The following is a 16,598-nucleotide window of genomic DNA, read 5'->3' on the forward strand; positions in this document are numbered from 1 at the left end:
CACCATAATAGCCACCATACCTTAAACCCAGGTATGACTTAAATTTACAATTTAAAGTGCCACAAGTATAAGAACTCTCATAGTTATGTGTCTTCGGAATAGGGGTGCATGTCTTAAATGCAGCCCCTACCCTGAAGAGACTTGGCTTTCACTGCAGCTGTCAAGGGGGTGTGCTTAACCCCTGAACCTGCTCTTTGCCACTGAGAGCAGGTGCTGCAGATCAGGGCACTGATTATGCATGTCACAGGTGTACACTATGCTTTTGGTGTGGAGCTCAGGAAAGGGGATCTGATTAGCAGACATCCAATTCTGAGATGGAAGTATCTGCATCATTTTATTAATTCATAAAAATAAAAAAGCCAGAGTCCTTGTCAGATGGCAGTTCCTCACACTATCACAGGAAATAATAATGCTAGTGCCATGACTATCCTCAGTTGAGGTTGGTTTACTTTTTGGCATGAAATTGAGTACAAATACTTTGTCTGAAATAGCGTCAAATGCCAATAAGTGATCACTCTGACGAAGTTAAATGTCTCTTTCTTTTGTGGCATGAAAGTGGCAAAGGTTATAATGTAGTTTTTACATATCTTCTAAGAGAATCAAAAGAAAGTTGAGCCCTATGTAGCTATATTACCAGGAGACCTTTGAAAGTAATCATTGTCCCAACCCTACAGATAAGGGGTTTATTAGCCTCTTTTACTCCCAAATAATAGACAAATACTCCCAAAAAATAAAAATCGGGAGTAAAAATACTCCCAACAAAAACGGTAAACAAACACATAGGAGCATGTCCCCCCTGCTTTCATACACAGCTCCATGGGTATGTTTCAACCAGTGGCACACAAAGTGCCACAGGAAGAAGCACTTCTATTATTGCTTCCTTATCCGAACAGGTAAAAAAAGGGTCTTTAATATATTTGAATAACTTGGTGCAAAGTAATATTTCATACAACAATTACTGTTTTTTTCTGTTAAAACTATTTTTACTCACGTATTAAATACTCACACTTTGGATATAACTTTGTTACTTCCTAAAAAATCAGCTTACTCCCAACTTAAAAAAAATAGGAAGTTAAATACTCGCCCTTCAAAATCTTATCTGGAGCACCGATGTTTGCCAGTTTCTTTGGCATGATGTTTGATGGAGGTAGATTATTCCAGAACAGGTTGTCATTGGGCGCCTTGAAGAAGAGAGGGCGGAAAAGTGGAATGCGTGTTGTTGCATTGCTGCCAAATTGCCCCCTCCCCCACATTGTTAGATCCCTTGTATTGATCCCTTGCGATCTGCTTCTGTTACCGTGCACTTCCACTATGACTTCTAAAGCACTGGGTTGCTTCACGAAGCTAGGCCCGTGCTCAATACATCTAATCATAATAATAATAATAATAATAATAATTATAGGCTGTGATGCATTTTGTGCATATGTTAAAGAAAAGGCTGCCGGGTTCTGCACTCACTGCAGCAGTTTGAGTTGCCACTGTAAGACCCTCGTGGAGGCTGTTCCCATAGCCCAGCCTGTACAGTAATTGCATGACATGTGACTGATTCTCAACAGCGCCCCATGTGGCTTTGTAGAGAGTAGTCAGCCTTTAACTTGCCTGATTCCCCTGTAAGCCTGCCCACCTGTTTCTGACGAGCTTCTTTGTTTATTGTTGTTGATTTTTGCTTCTCGTTTGGTAACTTTGTGCACATCCTATGTGGTCACATCAGTGGTTGCAGTGACTGCGCTAGCAACGGCTGCAAGCTCCAGAATGCGGCAAGAGCCTGGATCACTACTCACTAGTCTAAATGTCCTACTACTCTTCTTGTGTTTGTTCTGCAGGGAGAAAGAGGCGAGAAAGGAGACAAAGGCGACTCGGTATGTTGTGCTTCCCTTTTATCTCTTATTTTAGAATGTTAATCAGCACGCATATTAGCATATTATAAATCTGAAATGCCTTGGCAGAGCATCATACAAGATATGACACAGGTGGAATTGGCACAAATGTATGATTTATGAGTTGCGTCACCACAAACACGTGTTGAAGCCTTGTCGTTGGCGTTGCAGCTAAATCGTAAATGTGTGCCAAATCAGCCTCTACGATGAATTGCATATTGTACATGCATACGGTCACGAGATCCCACTGGCGACGACAAGTAGTCCCAAAAATGCCCACATTGTGCATTAGACCGCATATGCCCAAAAAAGAGTTGCGTACCTGGCCTACTCTGTGTTACGTAGGGCTGTTTTTAAACATTTTTGTGTGGTTTGTGTTTATTCGGGTTACATAGCTCCTACCTGTCCACTGTCCCCACCCTTATTCCTCCTAAAAGGCACTTAACTGGGTTACCAGTCAATTGGTCGAAAACATTTGGTCGACGGGACAACTGGTCGACACCATTTGGTCGAATGCCAAATGGTCGAATTTTTTTTTTTTTTTTTACCCCTTTTTTGTTTTTTTGGGGGGGGGTCCCCCCCAACCCCCCTTTTTTCTTTTTTTTTTTTCCCCCACACGAAAACCCACAAAACACATATATAAAAAAAAAAAAAAAATTCGACCATTTGGCATTCGACCAAATGGTGTCGACCAGTTGTCCCGTCGACCAAATGTTGTCGACCAATTGACCGGACACCACTTAACTGCACATGCAATAAGAAAAGACAGCGCTTCTATTCACTGCACCACATAATGGGCCTCATTCTGCCCTTGGCAGTAGAGCCTCCTCGATACCCGCAAATGCAGTTACTGTTTCTGGCACCCGGCGGCATTACGGGTGCCGGAGTGACGGTGTAAATCCCCATTCATGGAATCCCATAGGACTTCATGAGGGGATTTGCCGTCATCACTGGCACCGGGTGCTTGTAATGGCAGCTTTCTTTGCCGGTAGGGCGTCTGGCTTACCTCCAGTTCAGAGCTGGAGGTAACCCAGGTGCCCCACTGGCAAACCCATAGTCGGCCGCTCCGGTAAAGTGCCGGTATTTGGAAATACAAGCACTTTTTTACCAGACTTGCCGATTCGGAATGAGGCCCATTGTCATGAAAGACGTGGGTGAATTGTCAACTCATTTTAGATGGGTCGAGACGCATAGTCAACCATCTAACATGGTCGTCTCACCAGGGAACAACTGGATCTTCCCATTTGTGCAGGCCTCAAGAAGAACATTCACATTAATTGAACAGAAATAGAAATTGAAAGTCACTTTTTCTGGCTATTTAAATTTGAGAAAGCTATTGGGACCTGCACAAGAAACATTACATAGTTAAGTTTATGCGTATTCAATGTGCAGGAAATCTAGTCAGCGCTCTTTAAGAGCCCCAAACACTAACAACTAAAAAATAAGCAATTTGTAATATGTTTCACATGTAATCAGCATAATTTCAATATGGCGGCTATTTTTTTGTAGAGTTCTTTCAAACAAATTCCGATATCTGCAGTGTAGTTTTTTTTAGTTCGGTGTATATTTTGAAAGAGACTCATTACTAAATTCGAAAGTATAAAAGCATGATATACAAAAATACTATATTAGTACTTTTCGTGTCTATGGATTTTATTCTAAATATTCTTTGTCTTTTATTTTGTTTTCTAAAAAGTATGTCCTCTTCAACAAACTCACTAGGAATCCTTCTTTTGTAAGTCACAGACACTGTACGTTAGTTGTTATAGCCCCTCTGCAATAGTCCATAATAGAAAAATACCACAATTCAAGTCTGTGCAACAAACACATATTATAATTATTTTCCAGAACAACTCATTACTATTCATTTAACGCCTTTGTATGCATGTATAATATCTTTAACCAAAATTGTATCCAATGTCCTCTTTACTACATATTTGAGATTAGAAGTCAAGTCCCGTTCTTACTAATAGTCTACTTCCCATTGCTTTATCACAGGAGAAAATGTAGCATCAGCTCGGATCCATTTCACTTTTTCCCCCCTCCCATGTTGTTAGCTCCTTGCGTCCATGCATTCATCCCATGCAAAGGGCTTCCCTCATTGTGTGCTGCCCCCCATGACAGGGGTCTGCAATGTTTGGCTCTCCATATGTTTTTAACTATAACTCCCAGATGCCTTCGGCAGCATAGTCAGTGGCGAGAGATCATGAGTCATAGTCAAAAACAACTGGAGAGATGCAGGTTATAGACCACTGCCCTATGACATTTAAAGCATTCCGTTGCTAGACCTGCAATCAAAAAATGCATAATAATAATAATAATAATAGTAATGTGCAGAGACAAATACTTTTTGGGAACTCATTCCTCATTTTTCCAAAGGTCCTATCAGACTTCCACATAAACAAACACGTTTCTGTGCAACGAGAATCCACTTGTCAAGCACTAGCTCTTTCATAGATTCCCATTCTTTAGGCTGGGAATCCTCAGTACATATACATGGCATAGCAGTACATTACACAGACGACATACAGCCATGGAACATGTTCTTACCTTACAGCCTATCCACCTCATTTTGGTTCATTTTGCCCTTAATCCATGAGGTGGTAGGCTCTACCCAGGGCCGTCCTCTTCAGAGTTTTCACCACACCTCGTGTTCTAATGAGTCCTCTTAAACTCACTGAGATTGTTCAACCTTTAAGAACATTCTTTGCTGATGTTGCTTAACCTGTTGCCCTGACTCCACACTCCTGGTTGTGTTACTCAGGGAGATTACTCTTTTGCTGGCTCTTCTCTTTGGAGTATTGCACCTGCAGCCCTCACCCTCTCCTGAGATGTCTGAAGAAGGTAGGAGTGGAAACTGTCCCAAAAGTAAGAATGAATGTGCAGTCTACAAACTCAACATCTGCAGTGTCTTTACCGCTTGCACCCCCCCCCCTAAGCCCAAGGAATGTAAGGAGTTCCAAGGGTTTAACACATAAACCCTTCTGGGGCAGGCAGCGAAGGCTTATACGTTTTCTGTAGGAAGATAAGAAGTTGTCTTCGAGTGAGAATGCCCTAAGCCTCCTTACAATGGGTCAGAATGCCAGATAGGCTGGCTCCTCAGAACAGGAGAGCAGTCTCAGTGGAAGGGCCACTCCTATACCAAGACTGATGTCCCAGATACAAGTGATCCTTGCCCGGGGGGTTCCTAGAGAAGAACAGAGGAACCCCACAATATGCAAGTCTACGTGTCATAAAAGTGTTTATGCTGAACCGGTGTCCCCCCCCCCCCCCAGAAGGAGCCTGTCAACTGCCTCATTATCCATGCATGTTGCTTCAATGGATAAATCACCTAAACCATTCAGAAAGCCACTGTCAATGGACAAAATAGACCCTGTCAACATACAAAACACACCCTATCAACGGTCAAACACCCATCCATGGTCAAGAATCCATCAACAGACAAACCTCCATCGATGGACAGACATTCATCTGTGAGTCAAATACCTATCGGTACAGCATTCGTCTATTGAAGACGGCTCGTTGCAGTCCATTACAGCATCTCCCTAATTTCCTGGGTCATTGATGGACCTTTCACCAATGGGTCTTAACAAAATAATAGATGAAACAACTGATGATCTACCAATTCACATCTTACTGGAGGATTTGCATCTGTCCCAACAGGAAGAGGAAGGCACTTATCCCATTTTCTCTTTCTATAAAAGATACTAGAGAGCATCCAACTCTTCCACTGATTGTGAAAGACCCTGATGACTTCAATGGGCAAAACATCCTGTGGGCATAAAAACAATCAATTATATAATATAGAATGCTGGGTTTAGTTTAGTTTAGTGTATTATTTGTATAGCGCCGCCTGGCCCTGGGGCATCCGGGCGCTTGACATGGTTACAACGTAGCAAAGAGTTGCAAGCATAGTCAATAGGTAAGCAATACAGATAGTATAGACATTAAAAGACAGTTACAGGTAATGTACGTAATATGACATAATTTACAAGGATTGAGGTTGTGCAGATTGTGCAGGCAGTATGTAAATTTCTCAGGTAATGATTAACGTTCTAAACTTCTTTGGCCAGTAGCCAAGTTTTGGCACTATGTCTGAATCGGTAAAAGGATGATTCGGTTCTAAGATCGACTGGTAGTGAGTTCCAGATTTTCGTGGCAAGCACAGGGAAGCTTGAGCCTCCTGCTTTTTTGTATCTGGGGATATTTAGGCAGTGTGTTTGGGCTGATCTGGTTGGGCGAGATGGGGTGTGGTGTGTGAAGTTGTCTGAGAGGTATCTGGGTGCTTGGTTGGATAAGCATTTGTGAGTGAGCGAGAGTGTTTTGTATTCGATTCTTTGAGGTATAGATAGCCATTGGCAGAATCGTCTGGCGTCAGAGATGTGTTTGTGTTTGGGAATGTTCAGAGCTGGTCTTAGTGCGTTATTCTGGATAACTTGCATCTTGTAGATATTCTTTTGGCTGGTACCCAAGCAGAGAGCGTTGCAATAGTCGACCTTAGAGAGAACTAGTGCTCTGGCTAAGGTGGTGCACTTGGAAGACGAGAGATAAGGTCTGCTGGCATTGATGATCTTACATGTGTGCGCAGTGGCGGATGAGATGGCGTTGATCTGTCTTGTCAGTGTAAGGGAGGAGTCAAGGTAAACCCCAAGAGTTTTGACACTGTTGGAGACGGAAATGTTATTGCTGTCTATGGTGAATGTCTGGTAATGTTTGTCAAGTTTATTGAGTCTGGTTTGGGAGCCTAGGAGAGGAAGCTCAGTCTTGTCGTCGTTGAGGCACAGGCCGTGTTTGGCCATCCATTCTTCGATAATGGAATAAATGTTGTTGAGTACTTTGTTGTCTGTGGAATATTCGCCTGTTAGTGGGATGAGTATTTGGGTGTCATCTGTGTAATTCGTTTAGATGACACCCAAGCAGTCCAGTATGTCGAAAAGAGATTTTGTAAATACATTGTATAGTGTGGGGGAAACGCAGGCGCCCTGGGGGACGCCGCATGTGACTGGGGCTGGTTTGGCAGAGGCTGTGGGAGCAAAGACTCTTGTGGATCTGTTGTTCAGGAAGGACTGAATTCATGCATTAGCTTTGTCAGAGAATTTAGCTGCTGAGGTTAAATGTTTGCAAAGGATGTCATGGTTGACCAGGTCAAAGGAGGCTGACAAGTCGAGGAGGAGAAGAAGGGCTAGTTTGCTGTTGTCTTTGATGTTGTCCATTTGTGTTGAGGTCAATCAGGGCAGACTCAGTGCCGTGTTTGGGGTGGAAGCCTGATTGTCTTAGTCCTAGAAGGTTGTTTTTCTCAAGGTGGTTCTGTATCTGCAGGTAGGCAGCTCTGTCGAGGATTTTTAGGAGGAAGGTCACAGGCGTAATTCGTGGGTATACTTGAGTCTAAGGTGGGTTTCTTGAGAAGGGGTAGAACCCAGGAATCCTTTAAGTTGTTAGGTACTATGCTGGATGTGAAAGATGAGTTTATAAGGGATGTGATGAAGGGAGGAAGTTGTTTGGTCGGGTCTTTGATGACTGGTGCCGGGAAGATATCCCCTTGGCATTTGGATGGTTTCAGAGAGTTAATTATATCTTCAACCTCTTTGGTCGTTATGGTGGTGAATTCGAATAGGTATTTGTCATCCATTCGTGGGGTGTGGGTGGAAGGGGTTGGATTATCAGTGAAAGTGAGACTTTCTTTCTTTGACTCAATTTTGGCTTGTAACATAGCAATTTTGCCAAGGAGTGCTTCTTGTATGTTGGTACACCAAGAGATGTCTTTGGTACATGTGTCTGGGATGAGGGAGGGGGACTCAAGGTCTCTCAGGATATTGAAGAGCTCTTTGGTGTTGGATTTGGCGTTGCAGATTATTTCGTTGTACATGTTTTTTTGTAAGGATGATTGCTGCCTTGTAGGTATTGGAGGCTAGTGCGTAGGATGTTTTGTTGTTAGCGGAAGGAGACTGTTTCCACGCTAATTCAGCTTGTCTTTTATTTTTGCAGAGAGTTTTTAGTTCAGGAGTGAACCAGGAGTTGAGATGTGCGCGTGGTTTGGCTTTCCGTAGTTTGAGTGGTGCTACAGTGTTTATGGCCTTGAGAATGGTTGCGTTGTAGAGATCTACTAATTCAGTGGGGCTGGTAATGGTGGGTCTGAGGTCAATGATAGGTTGGAGTAGAGGGAGGAGTTTCTCAACTGTGATATTTTTGCTGTTTCTTGTGAGTGAAGGTGGAGCATTGGGAGGGGAAACAGGTTGAGTGTCTTTGTTGATGGTGAAGGTGATGAGGTGGTGGTCGGTCAAGGCGCATGGTGTGTTGGAGAGGATGGTGGTATAGCAGTTGAGGTCAGCTATCCAGTCAAGGATGCAGCCTTTGTTGTGTGTGGGTTGTGAGATGTGGTGGGTGAGTCCTAATTCTGAGATAGTGTTAGCGATGGTGTTTGCTTTGTCATCTTTGTCGTCATTGAATCCGAGGTTGAAGTCACCTAGGATAAGTAATCGTGAATTGGGTTTGGTGTTGTTAGAGAGCAGGAGAGCTATATCGTCATTGAATGATAATATGGGGCCTGGCGGTCTGTAGATGAGGTGGGTGGTGATTGTGCTTGTGTTGGTTGTGGATAGTTTGATGGTGAGTAATTCCGCCGATGGGAGTGACTTGTTTTGTATGTGTCTTATATTGAAAGAGCTTCTTGCAATGATGGCTACACCGCCGTCTTTGTCTGTCTGCGCGGTAGATGGTGTAGTCATTAGGTATAGCTAGCGCTAGCGCGGGGCCAGAGGCTGCGTGAAGCCAGATCTCGGTAATAGCTATGAAGTCTAGATCATTTAGGGAGATGATGTCAGCTATGTCTAAGGCATGGGCGACTAAAGATCTTGCGTTGATGAGTGCGCCTTTCATTGTTTCGGTGGTGGTTTGGAGAGGGTTTCTGTTGAGTGTGCGGAGGGAGGAGACATTGGAGCAGGGAGTGATCTGGTCAGGAGATGATATTGGGTGTGTGAGGTGAGTGGCTGGTTTGGGCTTGGTTTTACTTTTTCTTAGGCCTGAGTTAGTAGAAGTCGAGGTGGTGTGTGTCCTAGATCTGAGGCGGTCGAGTCTTGTTGTGCCTGTGCTGGGGTAGGAGTTACTAATAGTGAGGTTGTTAGGGATAGGAATGCAAGGGATAGTGGCCCGCGTTGCTTTTTGGATACTGCAGGTGTCTGCTGTGGGGTGAGACTCAGAGAAGACAGGTTGGAAGGAGTTGTATTGAGTAGGAAGGGGGTGGGACAGGGGATGGTGTCTTGGGCATGCTGGTCTGCTAAAGGCATTGGGGTGGGAGAGGAAGTGAGGTCCTGTGCAAGGGAGGTCGTGAGGGACCAGGTAGAATGGAAACATGATGATGATGGTCCAGATTAGCATAACTATTGTTGGGATGGCCTAGTGGGACTTGAGAGCTAGACCTGGCAGTGCATAACTTGCGCTGCTGCACAGACCCTAAAGAATGCACTGGCCTCTTGTGTGAATGTGTTACTCGCCCAATTCTCAGAATCCCATGCGTCTGCACTCGTTTGACTAGTGGGGGTATTTGTGATTTGAGCTGAATGACTTAGGTCAAAAGATTTTTTTGCTACCAACGGCAGAAAAATGCAATTGTTTCCAATGCCTCTATTATGTGTATGGGGTGGCTCCAAGCCTGATTTTCACATGGCCTTTCCCCTTTTGTAATGGCTTGGCAGACGAAAAACGATGGTCTGGAGGTTTTGCAGAGCAATACTAGAGTTAAGATTAATTCTAAAACTTCCAGCCATCACCTCTTTTTTGTTTTGTTTTTTTATAGTCACCCCGATTGAGACGAGTATGCCCAGATGTGGGTTCCGCCCCTACTGGGTCTAGACACTCAAGCTACTCCTCACTGAGGAAGCCCATCGAGGCCGAAACATGTCTGGGGATGATTGTTGCCTCGTGCAAAAGGGATGTGCCCAAGCAGTTTTGTGCTGGACTGCACCTTTTGGGGTGTGACCAAGCCTCATTTGCATATGGTCTTTCTCCTTTTGAAATGGCTTGGCAGGTGAAGAACGATGTTCTGGAGGGTTGCCCAGACCAATGCCAGAGCTTAAGATTAATTCCACACCTTCTAGTCATCACTGCTTTTGTTTTCCTATTTCCTGTTGAGCCTTCCCCCTGTGTTTGAAACACTATTAAAGCATGGCCTCCTCCAACAGGTATCGCTCATGTGGTAGAACGACAGTGTCATTTATAATTCTTCCGTGTACATGCCTCTGTGTTACGTCATGGGTGATACAGCACACCCTATGCAGGATGTCAGCTCCATAGGCTGCGCATAGTCTGACAGGTCATTGCAAGTAGTATTTTTGACAGAGCTCTATTAAGGTTTTGAGAGCTTAGGGGCACATGATTACAAAGCATTATTAGGTCTTCCTGGACAGCTTTACCTTTCTTACAGAGCTTTAGCAGCAGCATGTAGAGGGCCATAGTGTACAGCTTTACCTTTCTTACAGAGCTTTAGCAGCAGCTTGTAGAGGGCCATAGTGTCAAACAGCTGCTCCTTGGTGCAGAAGGAGTGCATGTCAGGGTGAAGGCTCAGTCATTTTGTTTTGAAATGCTGCTTTTAAGAGCTTCTTTCTGCTTGATACACTGATGTTATTTCCAATGTTGTGCTGCATTAGGGTGTGGTTAAAAATATAACAGCAAGGTCCCCATTCCTTACCAATGATCTGCTCCTTGAGGCAGAGTAGCAATCTTTGGGCCATTGCATCCTAGCAAAAGTCGTTTTTCACGGGTACAATCTGGAATTGGTAGGGTATGCCAGAAAATGTTCTCATTGTGTGTGTGGCGGGCGGGGCCAATGTGCCATAGCTCGGTTCTAATGTTTCCATTCAGCGTATATTTTCCATGTGTGTGACGACCTCAAGCTGCAGCATGTAACGCACATTAGCACCCGTTGCGGGTGTGGATGCCAATCAGGTTGCTCCAAACCCGGGCTGAATCATTCTATGCAAGCCCGGGTCCGGAGCAACCCGAGTGGTAGTCACACCCGGTGCTGTTTTCCCTCCACCCCTGCCTGCCAAACCAAATCCAGACCCTTAAAGCCCCCCCATGCCCCACCAACTCCTCACCTGAAAAAGGCTTCACCGCCGGGGCTGCACCATCTGCCAAACTTCCTTGTCATTGCCATGGAAATGGAAGAGGGGCTCCGAGAGGAGCCCCTCTTCCATTTCCATGGCAATCCTGACTTTCCCCAGCCACTGCTTTGAACGAGCCAGCGATGGGAGATTTTTGAAACATTGCTATTACCTCCTTGAGGGTGTGCCTCAGGCTGCGAATAGCAATAATATAATGTTCTGCAGGCTCCACCGGCCCGGTAACAGCACCGAGTCTGGCATTAAGGGGCATGCGAACTTGGGCGCTGTGCCGCTGCCGGACGGTGAAGCCTGGAACAGCTTTTAAGCGTGTTACAAAATTAGAATCACGTAGTGTGTGTGTGCGTGCGTGCGTGTGCGCGCGCGCGCGTGCGTGCGAGAGTGTCGAAGCAAATGAGCCCTGCAGATTTTTGTGGATTCTGAAGTGGCAGCATTGTGAATTCTCTTCAGTGATACATTTACAATAACCATTATTGGCAAAGTCTGACTTTGCAGATATAAAGGCTCTCCCTTGTTTGGTTCCGCAGGGCTTTACAAGACAGTCATACGTTCATTAGTTATAAAGTTAGATCTATTTGCTTTTCTAATGCTTTTTTGTTTGCTTTGCAACTACTTCTACCCCCTCCCTTATTAAGTAACAAAAGGGTTGTAGGAATAGGAGCTTCGCAGAGCACCTTGTATGCTTTGGTACTGCAAACAAGACTGTAGCGTGTGAACATTTGCGATTATGCATACATTTAAGTAAATATGTATATTAACATAACATTTCTCCTCCACAGGGCAAAGATGGTACACCGGGCCCTGTAGGTCCTGCCGGTCCAAAGGTAACTGGTTTTCACAGGTGTAGTTTTAGATATGATTTCCAAACAAGCAAGATGATCGAATCACTTTGCTCTTCTGAATTCTGATAGGATATATATGACGAAAGTGGTTGGTACCTCTGAGTGTCTGGTTGAGTTGTGGCAGGATCTTGTGCATGGCAGGCTGCCAGGTCAGTGGCTAAAAGGCTTCTGGAGGTCCCAGAACCCTTTTAGGTTCACTGATCTTGTGATCAGTTTCCTGTCCGCCTCGTGGGTCATAAAAAAGAGAATGGTCCACCACAGTCAGAAGTCACCCTTACCTATATTATTTTTGTTTTTGTTCCAGGGAGAAGTAATAGAACTGAGTACGCCCGGGCTACCTGGTGAGCGAGGCGTCATGGGACCGAAAGGAGCCAAGGTTAGTGTCACATGACAACACTGACGAGAAACTTCCCAAAAGAAGAAACCTTTGGGCTATGTCTAAAGCATGGAAAATACATTATCAGTGACCCATAGTACATCGAAATGCATTTTTTGTGCATATTAATGTGGAGAAATCACAGAAAAGCCTTGCAGTTTTAGCACAAAAAAGTTTGGCACAAAAACGTTTACAAATGTTAACATTAATAACAGAGTGCAGAACATGGGTCCTTGACAATGGGGTTGGAGACTGTGACTTGAAGACTAGATGTTGCAGATGAAGGTGGAAACATAAACCTGGGACGAGAACAGGACAGAAAAACATAGGAACGGGATAATGGAGGAAGTGCTAAATTAAGGATGGCGGGGGGACGGAAAAGTGCTGTAGGATTGTTCGTGAAGCTAGGTAGAGAGGTAAGCAGGGTGATGGATTAACGTAGAGTGCTAGGAAAAGGGTTCTTCAGAAAGGAAGAGGGCTTTGAGGCTGGGTTTAAATAGTGGTAGAGTTGGAGGAGCATGGAGAGGGAGAGGAAGAGCATTCCAGAGTAGGGGAGCAAGGAGAGTGAGCGAGCGGAAATGAGAGGGAGCACAGAGGGGCTTGAATGGTGACAAGGAGGTGAGCTGAGGATGACCATAATGAGGGAGGAGGAGAGTAGGGAGTGAAACAAGTAGATGGGTATGGTGGGGCAAGTCCATGCATAGTTTTGAAGATGATGAGAAGAAGTTTCTACTTAGCTCTTTGTTTCATGGATAGCCAGCCAATCTCGCGATGGGTAGAGGAGGTAGCGGTAAAGCAAGAAAGGTTGAAAAGTATGCAGACTGCAAAGTCGAGGACGTTGTACAGAGGTGAAAAAGCATAGTTGGGAAAGCCATGAAGGGAGCTGTCACAGTAGTCAGATCTTGAAAGGACTAAGGAGGGGAGTAGCTGTTTAGCAGAATTAAAAGGAATATGACAGATTTTTCAGATATTGAGGAGGTTGAGTCTAGCTGCAGGGGCAGGTTTGGAGACGAAGAGCGAGATGTTGTGAGATGGGTCACCAAGGTTATGAGCGGAAGCAGAGTAAGGAAGGTAGTCAGGAGAGAAGAGAAGAGAAGAGGAGGGAGAGAAAGTGATAGCCTAGCTGGAAAGTAGAGAACCTCAGTCATAGTGGAGAAGAGCATCAGCGAGTGAGATGCTATCCCATATATGAGGGCCGAGAGACAGTTTGAAATATTTGACAATAGCTAATTGGATAAGAAGGGAAAGGAGAAATAGATCTGAGTGTCATCAGCGAAGAGTCGATAGGAGAACTGTAAGAGGAGATCAGGGTGCCAAGAGCTGAAGAATAGAGAGTGAACCAAGCACAGACCTTCTGAAAACTCCAACAGAAAGAGGGGTGAGTGGGGAGACAAGGTTGTTCCAGGACACCGGAAAGTGTCTAGGGGCAAGGTACGGAGCAAATATAGCAAGGGCTTTATCTTTGATACCAAGGAGAGATAATGCAGAGAGAAGGTCTGAATGGTCGACAGTATCGAAGACAGTAGAGAGTCCAAGAAAAATAGGAATAGATTAAAGGTTTGCATGACGTGTGGAAGAGAGGAAGTTGCTGACATTCAGGACAGCTTTCTCTATAGAATGCCGAGGTCAGAAGCCAGATTGAAGAGGGTCCCAGAGGTTGTGAGTATCAAGAAATTCAGTGAGTAGATTGAACACCACTTGCTGTGGGGATTTTGGAATAGTGTGATAGAAGAGAGACAGGAAAGAAGGACAGTTGGGATCGAGACCAGGTTTCCTAAGGAGAGGGATGACAGTAGCTGACTTATAGGATGAGGAAAAAGCTGTGTTGTCAAGAGAGGAATTGAAGAGGGAAATACGATGTGGAACAACACTGGGAGCTATGTATTTCACAATATTTCACAATATAGTTGGTCAAAAGGGCACAGGAAGGTTAGCCATGAGGAGTAGGGCAAGAATCCCATCAGGGTTGGGGGGCGCAAAGGAAGAAGTAGCAGGAGTGGAGGGCAGGAGTGGTGGAGGAAAGTGAGCAGGCAGAAGGGATAGAAGGAAAGTAGCGATGGTGATGCGAATGGTTGACATTTTAGAAGCAAAGTAGAGAGCAAGATCATTTGCAGAAAGGGTGGAGCAGATGGCATGGGGTTTAAGAGTTGAGAGAATTGAGTTGAGGGATTTTTGGAGGTTCCTAGGTTGGGAGGATTGAGATAAAATGAGAGAGAGATAGAAGTCATGTCTGGCATAGTCAAGAGCTGAGGAGTAGTTTTGATGAGCAGTGAGGTAGAGTTGGAAGATTGTCTTGACCTTTGCCAAGTGCAAAGCTTTTACCGCATTGTTGTTTTCAGGGTGCGGATGAGAGGTGTAATCCATGGCCATGGAGGGGAGGATTTAGGATTAAATATGGAAAAAGAGTAGCAAAAGGAGAAGGGAGCATAGAGAGCAGTGTTCAAGTTAGTGAAGGCTTCTTCAGTGGATGGAAATGTTGGTTCAGCATTGGAGGAGGGAGAGTGGTGTAGGTCAGAGAGGTAGCCAGGAAGATTGGAGGAGGGAAACCTGTGCTTAGTAATAGTTGTAGTAGATGGAGAGAGTGAGGACAAAGCAGGAGTAGAGGTTGAGGCAAAGACGATAGAGTGATCGGAGGGAGAAGGAGTGCTGAAGATATTAGAGGCATAGAGTTGACAGGAGATGTGAATACGGTCATGGGAGTTTCAAGTTGAATGGGTGTACAGAGAGTGGACAGAGGCCAGTGGGCCTCATTACGAGTCTGGCAGTAGCTGTGCCGGTAAAACTGGCAGGCTGTCGCCGGACTCGTGGGGATTTACCGGCTCCGGACTTGCCGGAATTACCAGGCATTACAGCCCCGGTGGTCCGGTAATTCCGGAGCCGGCATTCCATTACTTCCCAGTCCTGTGGAATCCCATAGGGAATGGGGGCCATGGAAACACCGGCACTATGCGGTAATGGTGCCGGTGTTTCCACGTCCATCTGCGCCGGTGGCGTGACGCCCGCCAGTCAGACCTGGCGGGTGTAACAACACACGGCCACAAAACCCATAGTTAGCCGGTCCGGAAAACAGTGCTGGTGTGGTTTTACCGACACCGTTAAATCCGGGCCTGCTAACTTTTAATGTGGCCCAGTGAGTGGTTAAGGAGTGGGAGTTAAGGTCAGTGGATAGAGCAGCAAAGAGAGAGAGGGGAGGTTAAAGTCACCAATGAGAATTAGGTGGTGATCGGGAGGGACAGAGTCAATTAGTTGAGAGAGGTGCTCGACAAATTGACCTACAGTCCAGGAGAGCGGCAGAGATAATATGTATGGCATAGGGGGCAGTGATTGTGGAGCGAGTTTATTTGAAAGAAGGAAATTTAGCGGGAGATAAGGGAGTAGGAGAGATAGGCAGGTTGGAAGATGAAAACAGTCCTATTCCACCACCCCTGCCAGTGATGCGGGAAGTGTGGGTGAGGGTGTAGGTATGGTCATGAAGGGCATCAAGGGCTGCAGAATCAGAGGGACAGATCCAGGTTTCGGTAAGACTATTGAGGTCAGGAGAAGGAGAATGAGAAAGGAAGAAGTCTTATTACAGACAGACTGTGCATAGAAAGAGAGTGAGATGTAGAAGCATAGCGACATTGAGTCTGAGAAATAGGGAGGCGCTGGGGGTAGATGCGAGATGAGGAAGTGTAATGAAAGCTAGGATTGGAGCTTGTTTTGTGAATGGAGAAAGGAGTGGAGTGAGAAGAGGGGTGGCGTCGAGGAGAAGAGATGATAAGGATGAAAAGTATGTAAAGATAGTTTTCAGTAGATATTTTTTCAATGTGCGTTTGGTTATTTTAATTCTCCTTTGAGTCTGCATGTTTTTCTTTGGTTTTTGCTTGACCACCTAGTTCTTTATTCATTTATTTCGGTTCTGTAGCTCATTTGCGCTTGAGCTCCTAGATATATAGAAATACAAATGAAAAATTAAAATCATAAAGCATGCGCAAGTGGCAAAGACTAATCACCATTTTCCATGATTGCTTCTGTACATTGTCATTTTGTTGGTTGTTCAGGGTTTATCCTTCTGCAAAGGAGTGCATGCAGCTAGAACTACAGCCCTCCCAACCATGCCACTAGGTTCAAATTCCCGTAACCCACAAGAAATATGGTGGCGGAAAATATCGAGCATAGTTAGGAGGGCTGTGGAGAAGAATGCTTAGGCAGTGAGCCAGGCTCATTACAGGTCTGATGGCATCTCAGCGGTAATACCACCAGGAAACCACCAAACTGTTACTGCCTCTTGGTCCAGTGGTATTACCACTGGAAGTATTACCTCCGGGGCTAATACCGTCAGATTACAAGTGGGGGTTTGGTGGTGTAAATCACCATTTTATGGAGTCCTTTGCAGATTTTTGGCGGA

General features: G+C 45.1%; 1 protein-coding gene across 1 annotated transcript in view; it reads left to right on the top strand.

The window, feature by feature from the left end:
- COL7A1 (collagen type VII alpha 1 chain) overlaps window positions 1-16,598 on the top strand; it is a 782,081-nt gene that overhangs the window by 546,087 nt on the left and 219,396 nt on the right. Inside the window, exons 79-81 of the mRNA XM_069646196.1 lie at window positions 1,824-1,859; window positions 11,773-11,817; window positions 12,140-12,211. Of these exons, the coding sequence (XP_069502297.1) occupies window positions 1,824-1,859; window positions 11,773-11,817; window positions 12,140-12,211 (153 nt within the window). The remainder of the gene's footprint in view (window positions 1-1,823; window positions 1,860-11,772; window positions 11,818-12,139; window positions 12,212-16,598) is intronic.

The sequence above is a fragment of the Ambystoma mexicanum genome, chromosome 2p (assembly GCF_040938575.1).
Source record: "Ambystoma mexicanum isolate Mex_15411 chromosome 2p, UKY_AmexF1_1, whole genome shotgun sequence".
In the NCBI taxonomy this organism is placed as follows: Eukaryota; Metazoa; Chordata; class Amphibia; order Caudata; family Ambystomatidae; genus Ambystoma; species Ambystoma mexicanum.